The sequence below is a fragment of the Chaetura pelagica genome, unplaced genomic scaffold (assembly GCF_000747805.2).
Source record: "Chaetura pelagica isolate M959 unplaced genomic scaffold, ChaPel_1.0 scaffold65, whole genome shotgun sequence".
Classification (NCBI taxonomy): Eukaryota; Metazoa; Chordata; class Aves; order Apodiformes; family Apodidae; genus Chaetura; species Chaetura pelagica.
Window position 1 is genome coordinate 645,739 of NW_009953386.1, and position 23,260 is coordinate 668,998.

At 45.8% G+C, this 23,260-nt stretch overlaps 1 protein-coding gene across 1 annotated transcript in view; it reads right to left on the reverse strand.

Moving 5' to 3' along the window:
* VANGL1 (VANGL planar cell polarity protein 1) overlaps positions 1 to 15,612 on the reverse strand; it is a 32,146-nt gene extending 16,534 nt beyond the window's left edge. The window contains exons 1-3 of the mRNA XM_009998218.1: positions 15,324 to 15,612; positions 13,554 to 13,680; positions 10,161 to 10,768 (exon numbers count right to left, since the gene is read on the reverse strand). Of these exons, the coding sequence (XP_009996520.1) occupies positions 10,161 to 10,768; positions 13,554 to 13,680; positions 15,324 to 15,406 (818 nt within the window). The 5' untranslated portion in view covers positions 15,407 to 15,612. The remainder of the gene's footprint in view (positions 1 to 10,160; positions 10,769 to 13,553; positions 13,681 to 15,323) is intronic.
* Positions 15,613 to 23,260: the final 7,648 nt, after the last annotated feature.

A 23,260-nucleotide genomic window follows, 5' to 3' on the forward strand; every position in this document is an offset into this window, starting at 1 on the left:
TGCCCATCACACCTTTCTGCTGCTACCACAAGACTTTACAACCCTTAAGTACTAGAAGGACAGCTAAAAAGACTGCAGAAATTGAGCTAGGCTAAATAATCCAGGAAGAAAGATACACATGCAAGCTATAAAGCTACATAAATAATAGAGATATAAATTACTAGTTCCACCATTCAGATACCAGTGCAACCAGAAAAGATTTCTTTGGGAGGAGTGAGGGAGGATCAGACAGTTGACAGGATTTTTTTTTTTTTGAAGCAGCATTAATTTAAAAAGTGATGTGAAACTGTGATGAAACATTTGTGTAATTGAGGGGTGTACTGAGTATTTATGAGGGAGGCTTAGCCTCTTTCAAAATTTTCTACGCACTTGAAGTTATGTTTAGGATTTAAGGAGTTTCAGACAAGTCAGGGAGGACAGGACAACACCAAGGTGCACTTTATCTCTGAACACGGGAGCTGGGAGCAAGACCAAGAGCTTACCCTGCATGCAAGAGTGAAACAGGCACTTAGTGCAGACATCTAAGGGATGAAATGTCAAGACTCCCCTGAGCTCCAAGACACCATCAGCCTCCAAATCGAGATTGTGCCCTACTCAAGCACCTAGGAACCTTGCAGCAGCCAGTAATACATGGTATCCCGGACTACCCCTTCCAGTCCCTGAGAGCAGCATAACCTGCAACAGTGATGCATGCACAACATACATGTATGCTCTACTTCTGATGAGTCTGAGTCACAAAAAAAAGAAATACATTTAAAAATATGCAGGAACTGGCAGGTGTGGCAAGAAGTCTGTAACAATCTACATTTTCAAAAGGTAACTTAAAGCCTGACCACGCATCAAATACGCCAGAGTCTTTAGACAAGGAATTCTTCAAGTTACATTAATAGTTATGAAGTAACTAAGGGTGGGGTGAGGGTTTTAAGTGAAGGCTAAGAAACGCAACTTTAATTCCACGGAGAGAACAGAAAGAAAGTATTCAAATCTTCTACTGGCAGCAAAATTTCAGTGCTGTAATAGAACTTTACAATTAAGATGCTGCTGCCATGAAACAGCAGTATTCAGCTCTTGTTCCAACAGCAGCCTAGTAGGGTGCTCTCTCAGGAAAGAGGACCACCTCTTACTTGATCCCCAGCAGGGGACAGATTAATGCAGCAAGGTTTTGAATGAAGTTTGACATTTGGGGAAATAAAACAGCTTCAATTTCTTCTAGGATTTCTCTCACAGTAACTTGGAGCATTATTTACCTGCAAGCCTACACAGAGGCCTGAAAAGGCAGCATCAACAGTAACAGCCAGCAGACCCTGCCACACAGAGGACTATCAGCTCTCAAACTACAGCCCAGCTCTCCCTGCACAGCATCCCTCCACCACAGGACATCCCCCACCCAGCTGCACCCCAACAGGCTTCGCACAAGCAAGAACCTCCTTATTTTGAAACCAGCACCCAGCACCCCTGAGGCAGCAGGGATACGGCCCGTGGTTCCAAGACGAGCACCAAAAAGCCACCCCCAAACATGCAAACATGACCCTCTGCCAGGATTTTGGGAGTGCAAGCCAGTTGTCAGCCCCCAAACCACAGCTAAGGTCCTTAACTGCTGTGCCAAGAGCCTGCACTGCTGTCAGCTGAGGTCTAGCTCTCCCCAAACCATCAGCTGAGGTCCCCACTTGACATAAACTGCACAAGGGGAGTTTCAGCACAGAGGTTCATTTAAGGGGAGAGAGTGCTGGAAGGAGAATCAAGTTATAAGTAAAAATATTGTCCTCAGTTTTGTGGCCAAAAAAAAAGTCCTTTCACTACTAACTATCTCCCTATTAACTCTCCCTTATTCCTTCAAGGTAGGGTCAGGAATTAGATGCCAGTTTTCTTGGACGTATTACTTGATTGTGCTGTACAAAAAACTGTAAGACTCACAATTTCTTAACACTTTTAATGAAAAGTGAGCCTCCTCCACTACCCTAAAGGACACACAGCTTGCTCCTTTGCAGAGTATTTGTTTTTCATCATTCACCACAAGAAACAGATGTCAAAGGTTGAAGCGGTGGATTTTTTTTTTATATAGATTTTTTTTTTTTCAGCATTTGAAGATAAAAGTAACTTTGTAGCCACAAAAGTTGTTGAGCAGCTTAGGGAGACCATCTGTCTCTGTGGGTGGTACACACAGGAGATTTGCAGGGCATCGACAGCAGGGGAAAAGAAATTGCATGACAAACCTCTCAAGTACAGGGCAGGCTGATGATCGTGTTGCTCTTGTACTTCTGGGCAGTGTTGATTTTGAAAGACAAACTAAGAAGATAAATCCCTGCAGATGAAGCCAATGGCATTTCCTCCACACCACCTCTTTCAGAAGGATGAAGCTTAGCAGGTCCCCATCAGGGAACAAGTAATACCATACTTAGCCAGGGGGGTTAATAATTGACAGTGGGCCCTTCACTTACAAGTAGGCTTGTAAACTTTTAAAATATCAAGTATTCCAAAAATGTGAGACTGCTCCAGGGTATAACAATCACCCTGCACCACTTGCCATTGCTGCCTGGTGCATTTGCAGGAGCACAGTGGTACCTGGGCTGTGGTCTAGTACACTCAACTCCATGCTCCTTTTTGTGAAAAGAATAGGTGGTGTGTACACAGGAGGCAGTGGGGATGATCAAAGATCAAGAAAAGCATATGCAGAAAGGCAAGAGACTAGGAAAACATGCTCCTTTTCAGAAAAGCAGAGCCCTCCCAAGCTTTGGAGACAGGCTTTAACCACATCAGAAACTCCCAGATGAGTTGTACATGCAGTCAGATACTGACAGTCCATCCTAGACTTTCCCTTTCCCTCTAATGAGAAGCACCTGGCACTCCTGGAGTCTGCTGTGACAGTAGTGAACAAACATCCTCTTAATGAGGTGTAGCTCTGCCCCAAGTAAGATGTCCTATCTTTGCTGACAACACACCCCATGCACAGTCAGACAGACCCTCATAAAACAGAACAAGGTACTGTTCCCATAACTCATCTGGAGCACCAAAGGAGACTGTTCCCTGCTCAGCAGGCAGCAGCACAGAGTTGGTTGTGATTTTTTTTCAGAGGCTACTGGAAAACTTCCTGCTGCAATTCCACAGGTACCCTCACAGCAGGAACCACCTTCTGCAGCACCATCCTCCTGCAGGCGAGGCAGCAGACAAAGGCAGGAGGGTATGGCCTGTGACTAAGAATGACTAAGAATGCGGTTGGAAGTCTTTCCCCATTAAGTCACTATCAGTTCAGCCCCAAGTCAGAGCTTCCTCCCCTACTCCATGGCACGGGGTGTTTGAAGGCTGTTAATGCTCAACTGCCTATGCCACCGCAGATGTGTACAGAGAGCTCTGCAAGCTCAGGAATGGGAGGAGCATGGGGAAACAAGCCAGCTGCAGAGATGATGAGGTGCAAAAAGGTAGTTGTAAACACCCTATCATGTGAAGGGCTGCTGGAAAGACATTGCCTTGGAGGTCACAAGTCTGACACCTTTCAGAGCTAAGGAAGCTGCGCTGGAGCAGACAGCTCAGCTTCTTCAGGAACTTCACACTTGCAGATGCAATTAGCACACGTTTAGCTAGCTGTCCCACAACTTCTTGGGAGGAGAGACTATTTAATGCTGGTAGTCCCCAGGTTTGCTTGATGGGCAGGGGGAAGGGACAGTCATACAAATGCACATCAGGGTGCCTTACACAGATCTCAGGACAGAAAACATGCATTCAGGAATGAGGTGAATTCCACACAGGTTGAGGCTTTGGTGACAGCTGCTCTGCAAAGTCACTAGTGTGTGGCACTTGCTGTCCTAGGAAGCTCCAGGAATCAATGCAGCAGGACAGTTAATAAGATGTTTTACTACAGAGCAAGATAAAAACTCATCAATTCAGTCTCTTTCATCACAGTGTTTATCCATATGGAAGATGGTGAAGGTTGAAGAAACCTGAAGGAGAAAGAAGGGTCAGTGGAATTCCTCTAGTCCCTGGCAAGGCAGACCAAGCAAACTGCACACAGGGTAGAAGGAAGATCGTACAAGCCTAGAGTGCCTGCAGCAGGATTTAGCTGAACAGGTACAGCACTGCACCACTGTGCACCAATTCTTCTTCTGCAGTCCCATTTCTGACCATCAGACTGGAAATGGAAAGAGCCCACAGGTGCATGGGATCAGTCACACTAGGAACAACCAATGCAATTAGACACATGTTATGAAGTTCCTTCACCATAAACCAACAATATTTCAGCAGCTCCTGCCTCAAAAGCAAGAGATTCAGCTCTCTAAACCCAGGGTTAAGCTAGAAACAGAAAAAAAGGTGTCTATATGCCATGGAAGCTTTCTTTTTTGGGCAGTAGGGAGATTTTAGAATAGCACAACCTATACAGAAGTGTTGACAACTCCAAGCTAGAAGCTCTGAGCAGTTCAAATGTTAACCAGGTGTTCATTAGAAAAATTTCACCCTTGATAAAGGAAGAATATTTGAGCAACAACTCATTGTTGCAAGATTAGATGTGCAAGGCTTACAAATGCAGGCTGGAGCACGAAGAAGCTTATTCCCACTCCTTAGCCCTCAACACACACCCTCACTGGGGAACACAACCTCAGTGGCATCAAGAGAGACAGACAAGAGAGGCGTGCTCATTAGATTAGATCAGCAAACACTGACAGACTAGAGATGAGTTTGACAAGCAATCAGTTCAGCAGATACTAAACTGCCAGCCAAAACCAGCTGGGTCAAAAGTGGCATCAGCTTCCACCCTGCAATCTGTTCCAGCTCTGGTTTGTATTAAAGATAAGGTCTCAAGCACAACTAAGAAACAGCTACTCTGCTGCCTCCAGTTCAGCTGGGAGACAGGCTGAATGTTTTCCCCTTCCACAAAACATGTATGCATCTACTTTGTTTTGTGAGCACACACAAGCCATGAGATTTCTCAATAAGATACCAACAGGGAAGGTAAAGGGCCTTCAGAGAGAGGTACCTATTTTCAGGAAACAGCTGCTCTCTTCCTGGATTTTTAAACAACAGATCAGCAAACATCCATCCAAAGGCAGATGGGTAACAAGGGTACAGGCAATGCTCTAACAGACTTTTTCCGTACAGAGCTGCTATTTCTGATTACTAAGCTTTTGTTGACGGACAGAGAACAACAACCAGCTTACAGCCATCTGTAAAAACTGTACCCTGATTCCAAAGGCCTCCCCACTGGCTTCCCAGACAGCTGGTTCACAAAGGCAAGCCCGTGCCAGAGAAGACAGAAAAGCAGACTGAAGCTCTCAGTACTTCATACAGGTCAACACATGATGAACTATAATAACTCAGCTCCTCATATCCCTACTGCAAGGATGTGCAAAACGGGGCAGAAAGATCCACTTTCAAGACACTTCTAACCTTAGAAAACCAAGACTACACTGGAGCCCAACAGTCTATGTGTAAGATCAGTAATTATCATACACATTTGAAGCCGTTCGTTTTCTTGAGCTGTCTAGACTAGCAAAGTTCAGTCTATGTGTAAGATCAGTAATTACCATACACATTTGAAGCCCATTCGTTTTCTTGAGCTGTCTAGACTAGCAAAGCACTAGGGTGGGGAAAAAGTACTCACCAGAAAAGGAGTACATTTAGCACCCTAAATACAGAAAAGGAGGGTTTTCTCCAGCAAAAGCATTCCTACACAGTTTGAGCCATCTAGAAGGTATTGAACTCTAACAGGTGCCATCAGTATCTCTATCCATAGGGACAAACCAAAGTCTCAGCTGCAGATCCAAGACAGAACTATCAGCCTTTCAATTGACTTTGAAAGCTATCTACTGTCACTCTCCCTCACCTTTGTTTCCCTTTGTTGTTGCTTTCTCGCCAGCATCCCCACCCAATCTCTGGCATTTTCCCAGGCTTGACCTTTCTTGACCTACTTTATTCCCTGCTCTTTACCCATACATACCACCATAAAGCACTCCCCTGGCCTGACAACCCTTCCTACCAGAAGCAGCAGAGCAGTCAGTGAGCTGAGACTTGGCACCACATTCACTAGGACTTCCATTTAATTTTTACCTCCCCTCCAAGCTCCTGAATCAATGCCAAAGGGAACGCACATTTTGGCAGACAAGTCTCCCAGAAGAAAAGATACAGCCAAAGTGCTGGGGGTGGGACCAAGCCAGCCTATTAATAGGTCGATTATAACAGGAGTTTGGGGAACTACTCCCAAATATGCTCACCCTCCTGGACCGAGGGCCCTCAGGGGTGGAGTGGAATACCTAACTCAGCACTTTTAACTTCTTTGCTGTGTTTGGAGCCAGGGAGGGTGGAAAATCCTGTCTGTACCCTGCCTGGCAAAAACACGGTTTTCCAGAAGGGTGGCTGAGCTATTGTTTTCTTCTCTTCTCCCCTAGAAAGCCTGTTTTCCTCATAATTAAACAGCAAATCCCTCTGCCTCATCAGAAAAGACTCAGAATTTTAAAGCTTACACCTCAGATTATAAAGGTTGATAGCAACAATTTTCCTGTGGCAAGTGCAGTTTGTCCAAGAACACGATAAGATGTCTCAATAGCCTTCTCTCCAGAAGCTTCTCTGGAGCACACTGGGGTGTTGGGGAAGAGAGACTCATGGATAGCCAGGGAGCAAAACTTTTAGGATATTGGGAAAGCATGAAGACAGCAAAATAGTGGATTGAGGGAGCAAGTTTTTTACTTCAGGAGGCAGTCAGACTGTGATAACATTCAAAGCATGGTTCTTCCTTCCAGGAGGAAGCCCACAGCCTAGGACCCCTTCAGAAGTGCCAGGATGAGGCAAGCATACATGGTGGCAAGTGAAGAGCTGAGAGGCCTCAACAAGTTAGTATATGCATACTCCATCACAGCTAAAACGACATCTCCAGCTCATCCACAAGGCTGCTTCTCCAGTCTTCCTGAATAATCCAAACTGTCCTTGCACGTCTCCACATTTTCCCAACAACGGACCTCCCTTTCCAGCCCCAGGCAGAGAGCCAGCCATAGGCAGAAGGCAGCCTCTTGTGACCCTGACTGACATTTCACTGACAAGCATGCCAAGACCTTTATGGAAAGCTTGCAAAATCATGCTGCAAAGGTATTCAAAAGTTCCTAAACTTTTTATATTTTACATAAACATCTCTCAGTTCTAAGCCTTCAGAAGCTGAAGAAGACACAAACTACATTTTCTTCTTACAGTGTTTGTCACACTGGGGCCACACACTGTATCAAGACCAGCAGCTCTTGCCATTTACACACAATTAACTCTCCCAGTCGCTACCAGCAAGAGTGGAGAATTAACTCTCCCTTAGATGGGAGAAGCTTGGCCATTGATCAAATCTGGACAGTTTTAACCTTTGCATGGCTAAAGACAAAGACACTCAGGCTTCAAAACATACATCTATACACTTCATACTCATCTGTCAGAAACTAAGGAAAAAGAAACACTAGTTTACCATTATTAGACATGCTTGACAGGGCTCTTCTGTATCACAAGAACCCAAAGCTTCTACATGTTGCATGGTTTGGATTCAATATGCCAAACAAAATTGCAATTAGCTTCCCCACAAATGAAAAGTTATTAATTCTTCGTACATCTCAGATGTCACCCTAAGTTTTAACACTCATTGCTGCCCTCACATCACCCAAGGCATTTCAAAACCTTGCTGCAAAGAGAGAATTGGAGGGAACACTGTTTTTAAACACATGTGCTATTAAATACTTAGGCCTTGGTTCTCCAGCAAGTTCTTTGCCTCTGATGGCAAGATTACTTACATGGTTAAAGCCAGGCATGCAGACTTTGGCAGGGGTAGGACCTTAATTCCACTGAACACAAGCCCACAATGTAACACCAAGCAACCACCAAACTCTCTTAAACCAAACCTGCACACTGTGTGTGTGTATATACAGATATACATACATGTACTGAACATTCTGTGCAGAATTCACTTGGGAGAAAACTGTACCTGCACACCTCAAGGCACAAAGTTGTGGCACAGGAGAAGGTGAGCAAGGTAGTCACCTGTCCACCTCCCTAGCCTTAAAGGCTATGCTGTACCTGTCACGTGCCACAGAGGAATTTTTAAGTTAAAAAAATACACTTAAAATCGTTTTCACAAGAAAACCAACAGAGATTAGTTCATTTTTTTAAACTCTGAAGGCAGTCTTTCATCAAGTCAACAGGAGCACTTCCATTACAGAAAAGGGGCTTTCCTTTGCATGTCACAGAATAGGAAAATACATAGTAGAGTCCAGATCTAGTTCACCCAAAAAGGCTTTGAGTTCTCCCATTAAGCCAGAAACCATATCCAGGAATCAACTTCCAGACTTGAGCTTCATCCACTAAATCTGCTTCAAAGCAATTCCACTGCTAGGCTAATGGTTGCAGGAGACTGTTCTTACATCCACTTAAACCAGCAGACACTTATCTCTCCATCTGCAATAGATACAAATGCCATAGGGGTCTGGAAAGATAAGCAGAACAGATGTTAAAGTACAGATACAGTCTGGGGAATCACCTTCAGAGCTGAGCTGCTAGCCTCACAGGGTACAGGAACAAGATTCCTGGAGCTACACAAGACATGGGAACTAAGGAGATTTAGGCACCTGTCCTTTCTTGTACCTTTGCTGAAGGAAGCATTAATCCCAGCAGGAAGGTGGAAGCAGACATGCATGTCATACCTATAGATATTGCACAACTCCCAAACACTTCCCACATACATCTGACCCATCAAACTGATCCATACTTATGACAAAAAGAGCATCATGCTACAGAACCAAACCAGAAGCAGCATAGCACTGCCAAAAGCACCTACACATGCCTCAGCACTCATTAAATACGTTATTCCCAAATGCCTGAACTGCTGGGAGATTTTGGCTGTATCAAAGCAACTGTTTCAGCAGGACTAAATGCAATTTCCCTCAAGCCAACACAAGACTGCAAAAAACTGATGATCTTAGAAACAAGAAAAGAGTCTCCAGTCATTGGAAGCAGCCCATGTATTACCAAGCTGTATTACCAAGCCCTTCAGGGAAGCCCCAGCCTCTCACAGTAACAGGCTTCAGACCAGAGACACCCAAACACAAGCATTTCAACTACTGCAAAAGGCACACACAGGATGCAAATTACAGTGCTCGATCTGACCCGAGGGATGTTTATTCAGCTTCTTTGAAGGACTCTTGGCTGCATAGGGCAGTGAGGATAAATGGACATTTTAACAGTACATTAGGTTGCTGAATGCATTCTCACACAAGGACACTTGTTTCTTCCTGAAGCCCCTGCCACAAGGACTGGTCTGCTGTCAGGAGGCTCAGAGGAGTGATGCTCTGCATGGCCTGAAGGGCTTGCTCTCAAAATGGCACACCTGATCTTGCTGGTACAGCCAAAGAGCACAAGCCAGCCCCAGCTACAGTAGGATGCCACTCCTCTTCCCTCCAGTAAGGAGACAGAGGAAGAAGCCCAGAGAAGGATCTCCAGGAGGAGTGCCTGAGGGAAGTGGGGATGCTTAATCTGGAGAAAAGAAGGCTGGCAGGGAGACCTTATCACTCTCTACAACTAGGAGGTTGTAGTGAGGTGGGTGTCAGTCTCTTCTTCCAGGTGACAAGTGATGGAATAAAATGAAATGGCCTCAAGTTGCACCAGGGGACATTTAGATTTCATGTCAGGAAAAATTTATTCACTGAAAGTGTTGTCAGGCACTGGAACAGGCTGCCCAGGGGAATGGTGATCATCCCTGGAGGTATTTAAAAGAAATGCAGACAGAGTGCTTAGGGACACAGTTCAGTGATGGGCTCAGCAGTGTGCTAGCATCATGGTTGGACTTGATGGTCTTAAAGGTCTTTTCCAACCAAAGCAATTCTGTGATTCTATGATCTTAAACAAAGATCTCATCAGTCTTCGCCCAGTGACCAGCATAAAGTTGTGTCATCAGCTCTTTTCACTTACAGAAATGCACAGGACTCCTTTGAAGCAGGGACAAACCCTCCCACACTTGCAGAGGGGAAGTTTTTGGAGAGACTTCAAGGACCCCCCTGGGCGAAGATTCAGAAACCAGTGATCCCACAAGTACAAAAGCAGCTGATGCTGTGTGCTAGAGCACAGCCACTTTTATCCAGAAGACCTTTTTGAGGTCCCTTCCAACCTCTAAGGTTCTGTGACCCACACGGTTGGATGCAAGAGCTGGCACCTACCTCAAGTGCCCCAAGCTGTAGTATCGCGCCTCTCCATCCGTTGACCGAACCACCTTGACGGTGAACATGGGCTGCAGCTGCCGCAGCTCCAGCAGCACGATGGCCAGGTAGTGGATGAAGAGCAGAGCATCCACCAGGGACACGGCGTACTGCACTATCCCCTGGTAGTCGGTGTCCTTCGAGTCCAAGATGCGAACGCCGTAGAAGAGCCAGTAGGAAAACACAAACAGGAAGATGAGGACCAACAGAAGGGCCCGGAACACAAACACCCGTGGTATATCTGCCTTGGGCTGGCGGAAAAACAGAGCCCAGGTCCCGATCAGAAGAATGAGGAGTTTAAATGCCACAGAGATGAACAGTCCCTCACAGACAGTACCACATGGCTCCAGATCATCCCGCCACAGGATCTGGGGTAACAGAATGAAGGCGATGGGGGTAAGGAAGACAAGGAGTCCGAGAACAGCTGCCACTGTTAAGCCCAGGTAACGTTTGCAGTCCAACCCAACACTGTCCTCCAGATCCTTACTGATCCGGGCAATGTCCTCCTGGGAAATGCTGTGCTCTGAGGTGCCTGTGATTGCTGTTGTGGTCTCACCCCAGTTGTCATCCTGAGGGAGGAAGATACAAAAATTGAGACAACTGGGTTATTCCTTCCAGGTCTTCTGTTTTTCTTGCCTGGAAAAAGACAGCTGCAACAGATTTAAGTTGTCATGCCCCCCACCCATCCCCCCCCAAAAAAAAAAAAAATACAGCAAAAGCAACATTTTCAATACATTGAATAATCAACCTTGAAAATTAACAAACGTTTGGAAACAACAGCAACTTGTCTAAGCCAGTGACTACAAACATTAGGTGTTAGAAAACCTGTAACTGTAGAGCGGGTAGCTAAACTTGCTGTGCCACTCACTGTACCCAAGAGGTTCCACTTAAAGAGTAATACCACATAACTCTTGGAAACTGCAATGATCATCAGTTCCCATGTGCACAGCAAGGACTAGCATTCTTCCAGCCCACAAATTCTGTGGTGCAAGTGCACCACAGAAGCACCTGGAAGGGAAACTTTCATTTCAGTGTTTCAAGCCAGTTGTTGTTGTTACACAACCAAAAAACATGTTCACACATTAGTTTTCCAACCATTACAGAAGCAACCGCACTTCCAGTAAGTTCCTCCACTTTGTTTTCTTTTGTTCTCCTCTACAGTGGCACTGCCCTCAATAGCTGACATATTCTAATAAGAGTTTAGTTAAACTAACAAATCACAGGTAGTCAAAGAGGATATTTTCAGCTATGTGGCTTTAAATTTAGACAATACTACCAAGTAGCTCTGGTATTAAGAGTTCAGAATATTGTCAGAAGCCATGCAGTCACAAAGAAGCTTACCTGAAATACAGCTGCCATATAGTCAAGCTTCAGATTACAACGTGTTTTCTAAAAGTCTCATTTCTTCCCTAGCTAATACCAGAGGACTTCTGCAACCTAGTTCTTCCACCCCATGACATCTCCAGTTGCTCCTTCCTGGTGCTGGCATGGCCCGAGCTACATGGACATGTATGGATTTGACTTGCAGCTGCTGTTGGAGTGACTCATGCATATGAAGACACCTGATGCTTCCCACAAATACACACCACGCAGAAGCAATGCATGTGCTTTGTTGCTTGGCACCTGACACCTTTGTAGCTGCAGCATTCATTCAGATGCATGTTCTGCTCTTCCTCCTACACTCCGAGTGCATCTTTCTGCAGCCTGTGTCACTAATAGGATTTACACCTTCCCCCAGACTTCTGTGGCTACACATGCTGATTAAAGCATTTTGGTTTAAAGAAACAGAGGAAAGAGGCTTCAAGAATCTTTGGGAAAGGAGTAGACAGAGGCAGCACAATTACTTTGAACAACTCTAGGGATTTAACTTCTGATGCACTCCAAGACATGAATACCTCCCATGCCTAGAGCAGTAGGGTTTTGAGACAGACCAACCACAGTCAGCATCTTGAATTAATGAGGGGGTTTTGAGTCACTTCTCACCAAAACAGAAGCCCCAGAAAAAGATACACGCATTGTACTATGTCCTGAAAGGCAGCTTAATCTTACCACATTTCCCTCTTTGCCAGCATTTCCAGTAAAGCAATCTAAGCATTTCAACTATGTTATGTTCATGCATTAAATACTTGAGTTAGTTTTCTCCTTTTGATGAACTGAGAAACTGTGCAGAAGAGAGAAGGGACAGAAACACCACAGCAGCTCAAGACTACAGCCCAGAAGACAAGAGGCAACCCTAGTCTCAGTCTACTCCCTATAATAGCTCTTCCCACTTAGTGGCATAAGCAAAAAAGTAAGTGCAGTTACATGGAAATACGAGTCTAAATCTCTAGTGGTACAAAGCTGTTGGACCCAACCCAGGAGGAAACCTAGGAGAAAAGTCTTGCTCATGCATCAACTGATTCTGCTTTGGCTTTAACTTACATAGAGGAGGTCTGCATGAAAACAAGAGCTTAAAAATTCACCAGCACCTTTAGATCTATTTGAAGTAATTGCTGGGACTCATGAAAACAAGCATCTGATTACAAGATACCAAATGGCAGTCCATTAAATGAGCCCAACTGTAGCTACATGAAACTGTTACAAGTGGTACCATACACAATTTGGGTGGAAATTGGGCATCTTGTTTATTTATTTTTTTTTAAAGGGCAGAGGTTGAGCTCCACAGTGAAGGAAAAACACATCCCAAATCCAGCCCAACAGCCACTGAAACATTTTGCAATTTATGTCTTGCAGCAGCAGCCATTCTTGGAAAATGAATATGCAGCTCCACATCAACTGCTGGAGCAGAGAGGGTACTGGATCCATCCTAGGTGCAATCTAAATCCAGTCTGATTAAATTTCTTATCTAACCCAATGTTAATATACTAGCCTTCACAGAATCACAGAACATGCACGGAGTTTACCCACCTCCTCAGCTATTTCACATTAGTTTTGTATTTCTTGTCTCCTTTCCCTACTGGGATCCTGGTCCTAATGTGCTCTACACAATTACCTAGAGCAAATCCTGCTTAAAAACAACAGTGCACGTGCAGGTGCAAGGGCTGACTGGAATAATGAACAGTGAGATGATGGAAACAGATGTTGCTGTAGAGCTTGGCAGATGACGCTCCAGAGACAGAGGCAAATTAGTGCCCCAGGAGAAGTCACATCAGCACTGGTGCTGTCAAAAATACTGCCCTCAGAAAGAGACAAAACTGATCGAGACCTGGGCTTTATGCACAAATAAAGGGCACCCATAGTTCAGGATTCTTTACTACCAGTATGCAAACAATGCTTTTTTTCCCCCCCACTCATTTCAGTAATATGTTCTGTTCCAGAAACCACACCCCACAGTGGCTTCTTCTCCCTCCTCACCTGTCCCTCCTCTGCCCGAGAGGCATCGTTCCCCAGCAGCGGCTCCGCGGGAGGCGTCTGGATGGTGACGGACTTCTCGGACCGGCTGCCGTCTTTGCTGCGCGGCGATTTGTGCCTGTCCCGACTCCTTGGCCAAACCAGGGAGCAAGAGGAGAACAACGTTACCAGAGTTTCTGGAGCAGGGCCTGGAACCTGCCTGCCGCAGGCACTCTAAGCGAGAGGGTCACAGTCATGCTTGCCCATCTCTCCATCAACATCGGCATCATCTGTGACAAAACAAGCTTTGGAAGAGGTTGAAAGGGACCTTGCCCAGAGCTGCCTACAGCCTGGTGGCTGTGGTGGTCTGCCTGCTCAGTGACTGGAAAAGGGAGCAAATGGGGCAGAGGTACAGCCCCACCACCTCATCTTCTCTTAAAACAGCTCCTGCCGGTGCTGCACTTGACAGGGAGGCTCACACAATCCCCAAAACTGGTAACTTCATTTGGGATTAACTGGTCTGCACAGATCTCCAGCTGGAATGAGGTGTCTTACATGGAATTAAGAATTCCCTTAAGAATTCCCTGTTAACCTCTTAGAAAGGTAGCAGCAAAAGCATCAATGGTACCATGGTAGTTCTTACTTCCAGAGTACCCTTGCAGACCTCATGGTCTCTCATCTGAGAATGTCTCAAGATCACTTAAGCCCCACCAATTAACACAACAATATTTTCCTCCCCTTTCCTACCTGGACAGGAAGCAGCCTTTGCACCAGAGACCCTCACTGTGCTCAGGGACCAGCTTAAAGCTCAGGAACATCCAGTATCCCAGTTCTCCTCTCCACACTGCATTTCTCAGAACTACCAAAGCCCAAAGGATTCATGAAATGAGACTTTTTCCTGTTCACAATAAGAGGCTCTAGGATTTTGTATGTTGTTTTGGGAACTCTGAAGGCATCTTTCCACATGGCATTCTAAGCTCCAAAGGGCAATCCATATTGAGAGGTGGGGGTGTTAAAGGAGGAAAGGCAAACGAGATTATTTACTCAGTAACTCAACTGTGAGCAAAAAGATTTCATTCCATGGAAGAATTCCTTTTCCAACTACACAGGATAATTGCTTCTGAAACTCTTAAGTTATTTTGGACCAGGTCAGTTTTAAGCTGCAAAGACTGTAAGTGGCACACATTTTGCTTGTAAAACTAATGACAATGGAGGAAAAAAAAGGATAGGATTTCCAAGTCATCAGAAGTTTTTACACGGTTTTTGAGGCTGCTGAACTACCACAGAGAGGACTTGCTATTCAAGTTCAGAAAAGCCTGACTTCTAATCCAACTGGAGTCAAGTACCACTCAAATTGTATTTAAAAAAGCCAACACACCAGCAACAGAGTACCAAGAAGGACTGTGCAGAGAGATAGGTAATTATATTGTTACACAATAACATTTATTTCTGATATCAGAAAGGAAAACAATTGGCAATTATCAGTTTAGGAAGTCTGACATCACCTCTCCACAGACTCTACAATTCCTCACGTTTTAAAAGCAGAGTTAAATGATCTTCTCTTTCTGCAGGCATTTTTTTTTTAATCTTTCTGGCCTCAGTGTGCACCCAATAGGTTGAATACCATTAAATTAGCAGCATTACTGCTGCCATTCTCCTCATGAAGATTCCCCATATTTATCTCCTCCAGAACTGTGGCCTCACTGATTTCATCCTGGCTAACTTTTTTTTTTTTTTTCATGGGACATGTTCTAGCTTAGAGCAGCAAGTGATGAAAAATAAACACTTCCTTACCCTTGTCTGTGGGCTTTTTTGGAGTGACCTGAGTAGTGGGAGTATCCCGAGTATGTTGATTCTGTATCCATTGCAGTAGACATCAGGTTTCCACGGAAGGGGCACAGCTTTTACTCAGAAGACAAGTTCCTGGTGCTCCTGAGGTGGAGTCCGTGGTAAAAGTGCTTTTCTGGGTACTCTTTGCTTCCTAGTCATCAGTGAGGTCTGGTCCTCAGGAAGTGAGTGAGCTTCATTTACAAGGAATCCAATCAGAGGGGAGGGAAGGTGCTCAGCTCCTCACAATCGACCTAAGGAAAAGACACAATGGGCATGGAAGTGCCCTCTATGCAAAGCACAACAGCATTCCTACGGCAGCAATTCCCTCACCCTGGCCACATGTCACTACTCATCATACTGTGCCCAATTTGCAAGCTCATCCTGGCTGACCTCTCTTCCTAGTCTAGAGAAATATGTGCATCTGTAGAGCTTGAAGTAAGCCGGTAACACTGTTTTGCCAAGTCTAGCCCATTCATCTAAAAATCCAGAAGAAACAGCGTAAGTCACCTGTAGGAGAGAGACTTGGAGAAGGCTCAGCAACCTAGATACAGCAAAATTCATCCCACCTCCCCCCCAAAAAATTACTGGGCTTGACTTCCACGCCCCCATCTCTTCACCTGTATAATGTACAGCTCAAATACCCCCAGATTCACAACAACAGTATTATAGCCTCTCTATGTAGAGGGAAGGGGTGGGGGGGTGAGGGTGACTTTCCTACGAGAAACGCAGGAGAGGATCAGACCACTGTGTCTGAACCTGCTTTGCTTTCACAACTGCAAGGGGTGTGCATTTTACAGGCATTAGTTACTATTCAATCAATGGCACTAAGAACACTTCTCTTTCCGTGTAACCTCTGCCTCCAGAAGCTAATTGGGGCCTTGAAGAATTGAATGTTATTAAACATTATATCTATATATACACACATACTTATTAATAACACCAGGGGGAGTGGATTAGAGATAGCACCTAGTTTATATGGGCCAACACTTGTTACAACGTACTTCCATTTGGAACAGCAGCTGAAGTCTCATCTGCAAAGGGCAGAAGGGAGTCATGTTTTTTTGGAACAGAAGCAGGGCAACATGAGAACAATCCCAAACAGTCACATCAAGAAACCTGCACTTGGTGGGGAAGAAGGGTGGACACCAACCTGCTTTCTAAACCTACGTCTGGTGATAGGTGAGAACAGAAATGGAAAGGAGGGGAGTCAGCCACTTGCTTGGGGAAATTATGCAAATGCCTAAAAGGTACAGGCAGAAAGGTTGTAGTTATGGATGGAGGTAGCTTGGCACAGCCCAACATTTGGCGCAAAGTAGACTCTCACATGCCTCCTGCCCAGATGACTGCTGCCTCCAGCCAACATCAGTGGAACAGGAGCTACAGCCATACTGTACTTTCAGAGCAGACAAAAGACTGCTTTAAAATTAAATTAGATCCCTCCATGATTTTCTGCTCACAGCAGTATTCAAAGCTGTTAGCAATAAACCACTGCTTTCCACCCTCTCCATCCCCAAACGCAGAGGGACAACAACAGAAATTGGGCTTTTTGCTTGGCCAGCTTTTCTTTCTAGCCATAAGATTTCTCCACTAAGACCTCCAGAAAAGCTCATAAGCTAGCAGAGAGCTCTACCACACACAAGCCATGCCAAAAAATGAAGCCTCTTCCCCATGGGGTTCCTTGGTTGGCGCTGCAATCTTCAATGACGTTCAGGAAGCATTTCCACTGCACTGGGAGCTGCAGGTATTTGCACAACACTTGGGCTTGCCAGGGCTCTTGGAAAGGAGTAGGCAAGGGGGTACCTTTTGTGTAGAGGAATTCTGAAGTTCTAAGTGTATATTATGCCTCAAGAAGGCTTCTAAAAGCCAGCCCAGAATCTAGGGGGGACAAATAAGGATGGGAACAAAAGGACTGGTTTTGGGAGGGGAGGAAGGAGGATGTATTTATTATATCTTCCTGTATTTAAAGCCAAAGTACAGCACAGTTTGGAAAACGGTATTACTGTAGGAGGAATAAAAATCCCTGAGCCTAGGACACATGATTTTAACACTTGTTAACTCCCTAGGCTTGCACACAGCCTGTAGCTCCTGGCCCCAGCACTTGGCTTGGACCCATTAAACCAAATTTTTACCACTGTCCTGCTAAGCAACGTTGGAAAAATCCTTCCTCTGTGTCTGTTCTCCTCCAATAAATAGGGATGAGGCCACCACTGCCCTACCTTCCAAAAGTGCTATGATACCAATAGAGGAGATGGCCTCCCAGAGCCTTACAAACCAGGAACACACTCAGCCGTACAAAAGGTGGCTGCAAGTATTACAGGCTTAAACCACTCGCTGTTTGTGGTGTTACTGGTGTCCCTTTAAGAACAACCACTGTCTTCACAAATACATACAACCATGTTACAGGAACTGGAAAAGCAAGGACAGCTGCTAGAATACAGCAGTAAAAGTTACGCATTTTTCCTAGGCTTCTAGAAAAGCATCAACTCAGCCTTCTCCTCTAACCATGTAACAGAGTTTCCCCCCAGCTTCCAGAAAGAAGAATCAGAGCTGGGGCAGAGACTGGGAACAGTGCTCCACTTCTGACCCCTCTCACTCCCAGCAGCACAGAATCACACTTCTCTGGAGACATCAGAGAACATATCAACAGGTAGAGGCTGCTGTAGAAATGCACAGACTGCCTAGAGAGCTGTGCCTGTGTGACAATGTGTAAAGCAAGGCAGTGCTGGGCACCAGGCAAAGAAAGCAGACTCATGGGAAGACTAACACAAGAATGTCAGGGCAGGCTGGATCATGCCAACTTTCCTTTTCTGTGTGGTTTGGTTTTGACACAGCTCTGTGAAAAGTCAACATGAAGGCCCCCAAAACTGTTAAGCCTCCTGGATTGTTATCAAAAGCAATACAATGAACCCGGGGACTCTGCACCCAATCCTGGCCCTAGTTGCAGGATACACTGGTAGCTACAGAGGTCTTCCTGCCATGGCAGCTATAGGGCTTCTGGGAATAAAATATATAAAATATATCTGTTCAACTTCAGCTGAAAAAAGCAGAAAGACCACCAGCTTTGCGTGGTGCCCAACTATGGCTGATCTTCACCAAGGCTTCCTAGATTTGGCCAGCAAAGGACAGCCTGGCCAACACCTAGACACCACTCCCAGTCTGAGAAGGATGATATGAAGAAACTAAGGAGGGAGGAGCACAGTCCAAACAAACACTCCTCATAGCCAAGCCAAGTAAGTTACCTACCTACTGTTCTATTTCACAGCAGGAAGGGAATCAGCATTACCCCAGAAAAGCATCTGAAACTGCTGTGGAAGAGGTAGAGAGAGGACAAAAAGACAAATAACATGTCTTGAGATTGGAAGTTTTTCAGTGGGATAGACACATGCCAACTCTGGATGAGCCACCACCCCAGCAGAGCCCACCACTAGAGCCTGAGCAAAGCCAGGGAAGACAAGTAGCATTCCATATATTTGGAAGTGCCATCTAGAGCACACCTGGAGCACACATACATATGTAGGACATAGCATAATCATACCCAAACTAAGCACAGTCTTTAAACACTTCCATCCCTACATCACCATTAACAATGATTCTTACCCTGCCCCTCCAGGACAGGACAACTGTGCTGTTCAAAGAAGCAGCCCCGTCATCTGGGGCCTCATCCCTCCACAAACAAGTGTGAATTGAGACCCCAATTTAGCCAATTTAAATGGCTTCACAAAAGATCATTACATCTTGCAGGATGTTACTGAAGGCCTGGTCTGTTTGCAGAGCTTCTGGCCCTGCATGAAAGAAAGCTCCTTCAGCCCGAGGGTACAGTTGCACTGTATTTCAACACTGACAAGAAAGCTGGTGTAAGAAGCTTCCACCTCCACACCATGGTTCACCACTCTCAGTTGTGTCAACACCGCTCTCAGCGAGCAAACAGCACTGCTGGAAAACAAAACAACAACAACGAAAAATCCCTTCTCCCCCTCACCAGGCTTTTGTGTTGGATCCTCTCCGTGACCTAGTTCACAGCGAGCCCCAAACAACAAGCCCAACACCAGGGTGAAGAGCAGGGCGAGCGAACAGCTCGAGGGGAGACGGGAATGCCTCCTCCACTCCAACCAGGACCACTGTGTCACTGCACACCCAGCACTTGGCTCCCAGTGAGGCCAGCACTCTCGCTTCACCTTTCCTTACTCACTGATGACAGAAGGACGCCAAGAACTAGACAGAAAACAACGCTAAGGATGCCTGCGAGGAAATTTTGGGATCCTATTTTAGCAAGAATAATGGCTGCATCCTGCACAACAGAGCAGACGTGTAGTTACCCCTGAGTACCGCAGAGATCACTGTAATTGCAGTTTCTACGCAGCTACATAACTCATTGTAACTCCCTCTTTTCAGACACTCATAAATCTCTAAAAAGAGTTCTTTTGAATCGTTATTTTCCATGCTGGGAGCCCAGTCCCATTTCCAATGAAGTTCGCTTTGTGATCATCTTCAAGGGAGCACAACTTGGCTCCCAGCCCAAAGGAAATTTAAAAGAGCAAGTTACATCTTTAAATCAAAGAGGGCAAATGCAAACAAGAGCGCTCTTTTACATCCCGTGTCTTCCCCAATGGATTTCCCCCTGTGAAGCAGAGGCAAATAACTCCAGAGCTGCTCATCTTTGAAACCCTTGTCTGTAGAGTTTCAATTGCAGCCAGTTTAAAGCTTGCAATTGATTAGAGTCAATTTAACAGTCAGGTTCATGAAGTCATATATATATATATATATATATATATATATATGGAAGTGCCATCTGGAGCAGCAGCAGCCACAAGTGTCCATGGTGAGGATGTGCACAGACTCAGCTCCATACACTGCTGGCCTCACTTGTCCAGCAGCCCCAGCTCTACAGGGTAACAGATGCCCACGAGCCAGCAAGCCCAGAGACCTTTTTTAACCTTTGTTTAGCCAAACGAAGAGCTTTACAAATTAAGACATGTAGAACACTCAAAGAGCTCAGCAATGGGACAGCATTAGGCTTCAAGAGTAAAATAATTAAAGGGTGGCTCAGCAGTGAGGGAGCCTTCCCACTCTGGCAGTAACTCGGCTGCAGCATATTCCCATTATTCATTTCAGAAAAACGAGGAGTTACGTAATTTGCCGTGTTCAACTGTGTATATAGTAAGACCGATGAGCAATGCCACAGGAACCTTTTGCTTTAGAATTTCCTGAGGGGGCCCTGATCCAGCAATTTGATCTGTAAGCACAGGAGTTCACCCATGCTGATCGACTCACAGAGCCAAGGCTTCCAGTTTTAATGGCCAATGAGCTTTGGGAAACAAGGCTCTTCCAAAAGCTATTAAGTTTTTGCGTACCGTTAAATGAGGTTAATTTTGTCCTTGAAAATATATATAGATATATAAACCAGGGCTTTTGCTCTATAGCAGTGGCTCTTGATTTGCAATCCTAAAAAAAAATGTTTAGCAGTCAGCTAATTCAAGCCCTCTAGCAAAAGGTTCTCTTTTCTTTTGCTTCTTGAAGGCTTCTTAGGAAGATCTCATAGACTCTTGGGAATTTCCAGCCCCTAGGCTGAAAAACATTAGTCCATGACATGGATATTTCAAAAAGAAAAGTCAACTGGGTTTATTGAAGCAACCCACCTGCATGTTTAATCAGAACATGCATCAACACAGGTCTGAAAACACAGTGAGGCTGTTTCAAGTGACAACAGAAATGCCTGGCTACAACCACGACCCAAGCAAGTGGTGTGTCCAAGTGGTAAGCCCCAGCCTCTTGCCTCCCCGCTACTCAGCTAGGAGTTAGGAAATTCTGTGTGGGACCCATCAGTGAAGAACCTCCCTGGAGGAAGTCCTTTGCCCACTCCAAGAACCACGTTGCGTTGCCCAAGCTTGCGAAGCACAACCTGCACTCAAGTTTATCATGCAAATGACACCACAGCTGCCAGCCTGGCAGAAACCTGCTCTTCCTCGCTCACATCTCCTGCTTGTTAGACCTGCAAGTGCTCCCCTTAAGCCCAGAGCCATGCAACATGACAGAAGGTATTGTGGCCTCACCCTCATGATACTAGAGCACCCGGGACTGTGTCTAGAAATGCAGGTTTCCATACTGACATTTAAAGCCCTACAGTCTTACTGAAACAAACTGGGGAAATACTCCTGTGCCAAGATCCTTCAGACTCTGCCTATCCAAGCAGGCACTACCTGTACCTTATTTTCAAAGCTACTTTTAGCCGTAGCACATAGATATTGACATAGCATTAAAGGCTATAAATGACAAAAGGCTTCTCTACTGAAAGTGCACCCCCTCCTTCAGGATACTGTGTGTCTTCTTGCATTTTCTATTTGAATTTAAAAAGAAGAAGTCTACAGACTGATCAAATCCCCAGTCACAACATAGTAGGAAGTCTCCCTTTCTCTCCCTCCTCCTGCTCAACCCTGTACAAAGCCAATGCCATTCTGCTCTTTCAAGAAAAAAGGGCAAAAGTGTCGACTCCTGAGGACGTAACCACTGGTTTTGTTTTTTATTAATTTGACCCAAATCAGAGAATTCTGAAGCAAAGGTTAATGACAAATTAAAAGAAGTCCTAAGATAGTTTTAACAAGTGTTCGTTTTCTCCTGCTGCCGAATTCCCCAGTGACAGTACCAAACATGGAGGAGCATAACACTGCTTGTATCTTTTACAATTACTGTTTCCCACCAGCAGAACTGGACATCAGAGCTCTCAACTCAGGTCCCTGTACAGCACAGCACACCCTATAGCAGCAAAGCCACATTTCTGATACCATTCCTCACTTTGTTTGTCAGAGGTGGGGCTGGAAGGAAGGCAGGCTACCACAACAACACAACATACTGCTTTGCTAGGACAACTGCAGAAGTAGCATTTTCCTACTACAGCACCCTGGTGTCCCAGTGACAGTAAGCCCCTCCCTGGGTGCACATATCTGTAAAATAAGGGCCACCAAGAACACTACTGCTACTAACCAAAACCAAGAGGCCAGCAGCAGCCACAGGGAGCTGCTGGTCAATGACCATGGGTGGTTACCTACTTGCCTCAGTGGTTCTGACACAGGCTGGAATCCTTCCAAAACTTCAGCTCATGGGAAGTATTCTTCAGGGAGGTTTTCTCTAAGGCTCTATTCAGTGTTTATTTTTCAAAGCTCACAAGTGAAATGATCACACAGCCAACACTGCTCCCAGAGTTGTGGCCAGCTACACAGACAAACCCCAGTGGAGAGGAAAGAGCCAAGCATGGTCAAAACAAAGCCCGTCAAAGATAGCAAGGCACTGCTGAAGCTCTGTTCTCCACAAGTCTTCTCAAAGTCAGGATGCCCCAGTGACGGGCCCACAGTCAGTGATATCACAGAAGACACCTGGAAACATCCTCATTTTCTCTTCCAGCAAGTATGACTCAATTGCTTAACTCTTCATAGCTGCAAAAATCCTGCGAGCGAGTCGTTCTCAACAAACCCAGGGCCAAAGAACCGCACTGCTCCTGCCACAGATCCCCCCAGCCCACCTCCCCGGGCCGGCAGCCCTGAGACCCGCGCTCCCGCAAACAGCTCAGCCCTTGACACGGGAGCGTTAAGCTTTACAAACCTTGACGGCCTCCTAAGTGAGGAAGCAGCCCCGTTCCAGAGCCTGCCGAGCCTGGAACCGAGCAGCTCATGCCACAGCTTTGCCCTCTGTTGGGCGCGCCCAGCAGCACCCAGGTGCGGATCCATCCCAGGCCGGCACTGCCCGGACGCCGCTCTCCTCTCATTTACCCCCAGCCACGGGAACTCCCTCACGCCCTAACTCCCTCCGCTGGGTCCTGCGCGCCCGTGCCTTGGGGCAGCCCCTCAGCGCCCACAGCCCGGGCAGGGCTGTGCCCTCCCTGCCTCCCTCCCTGCCTTCCTGCTGCCCCG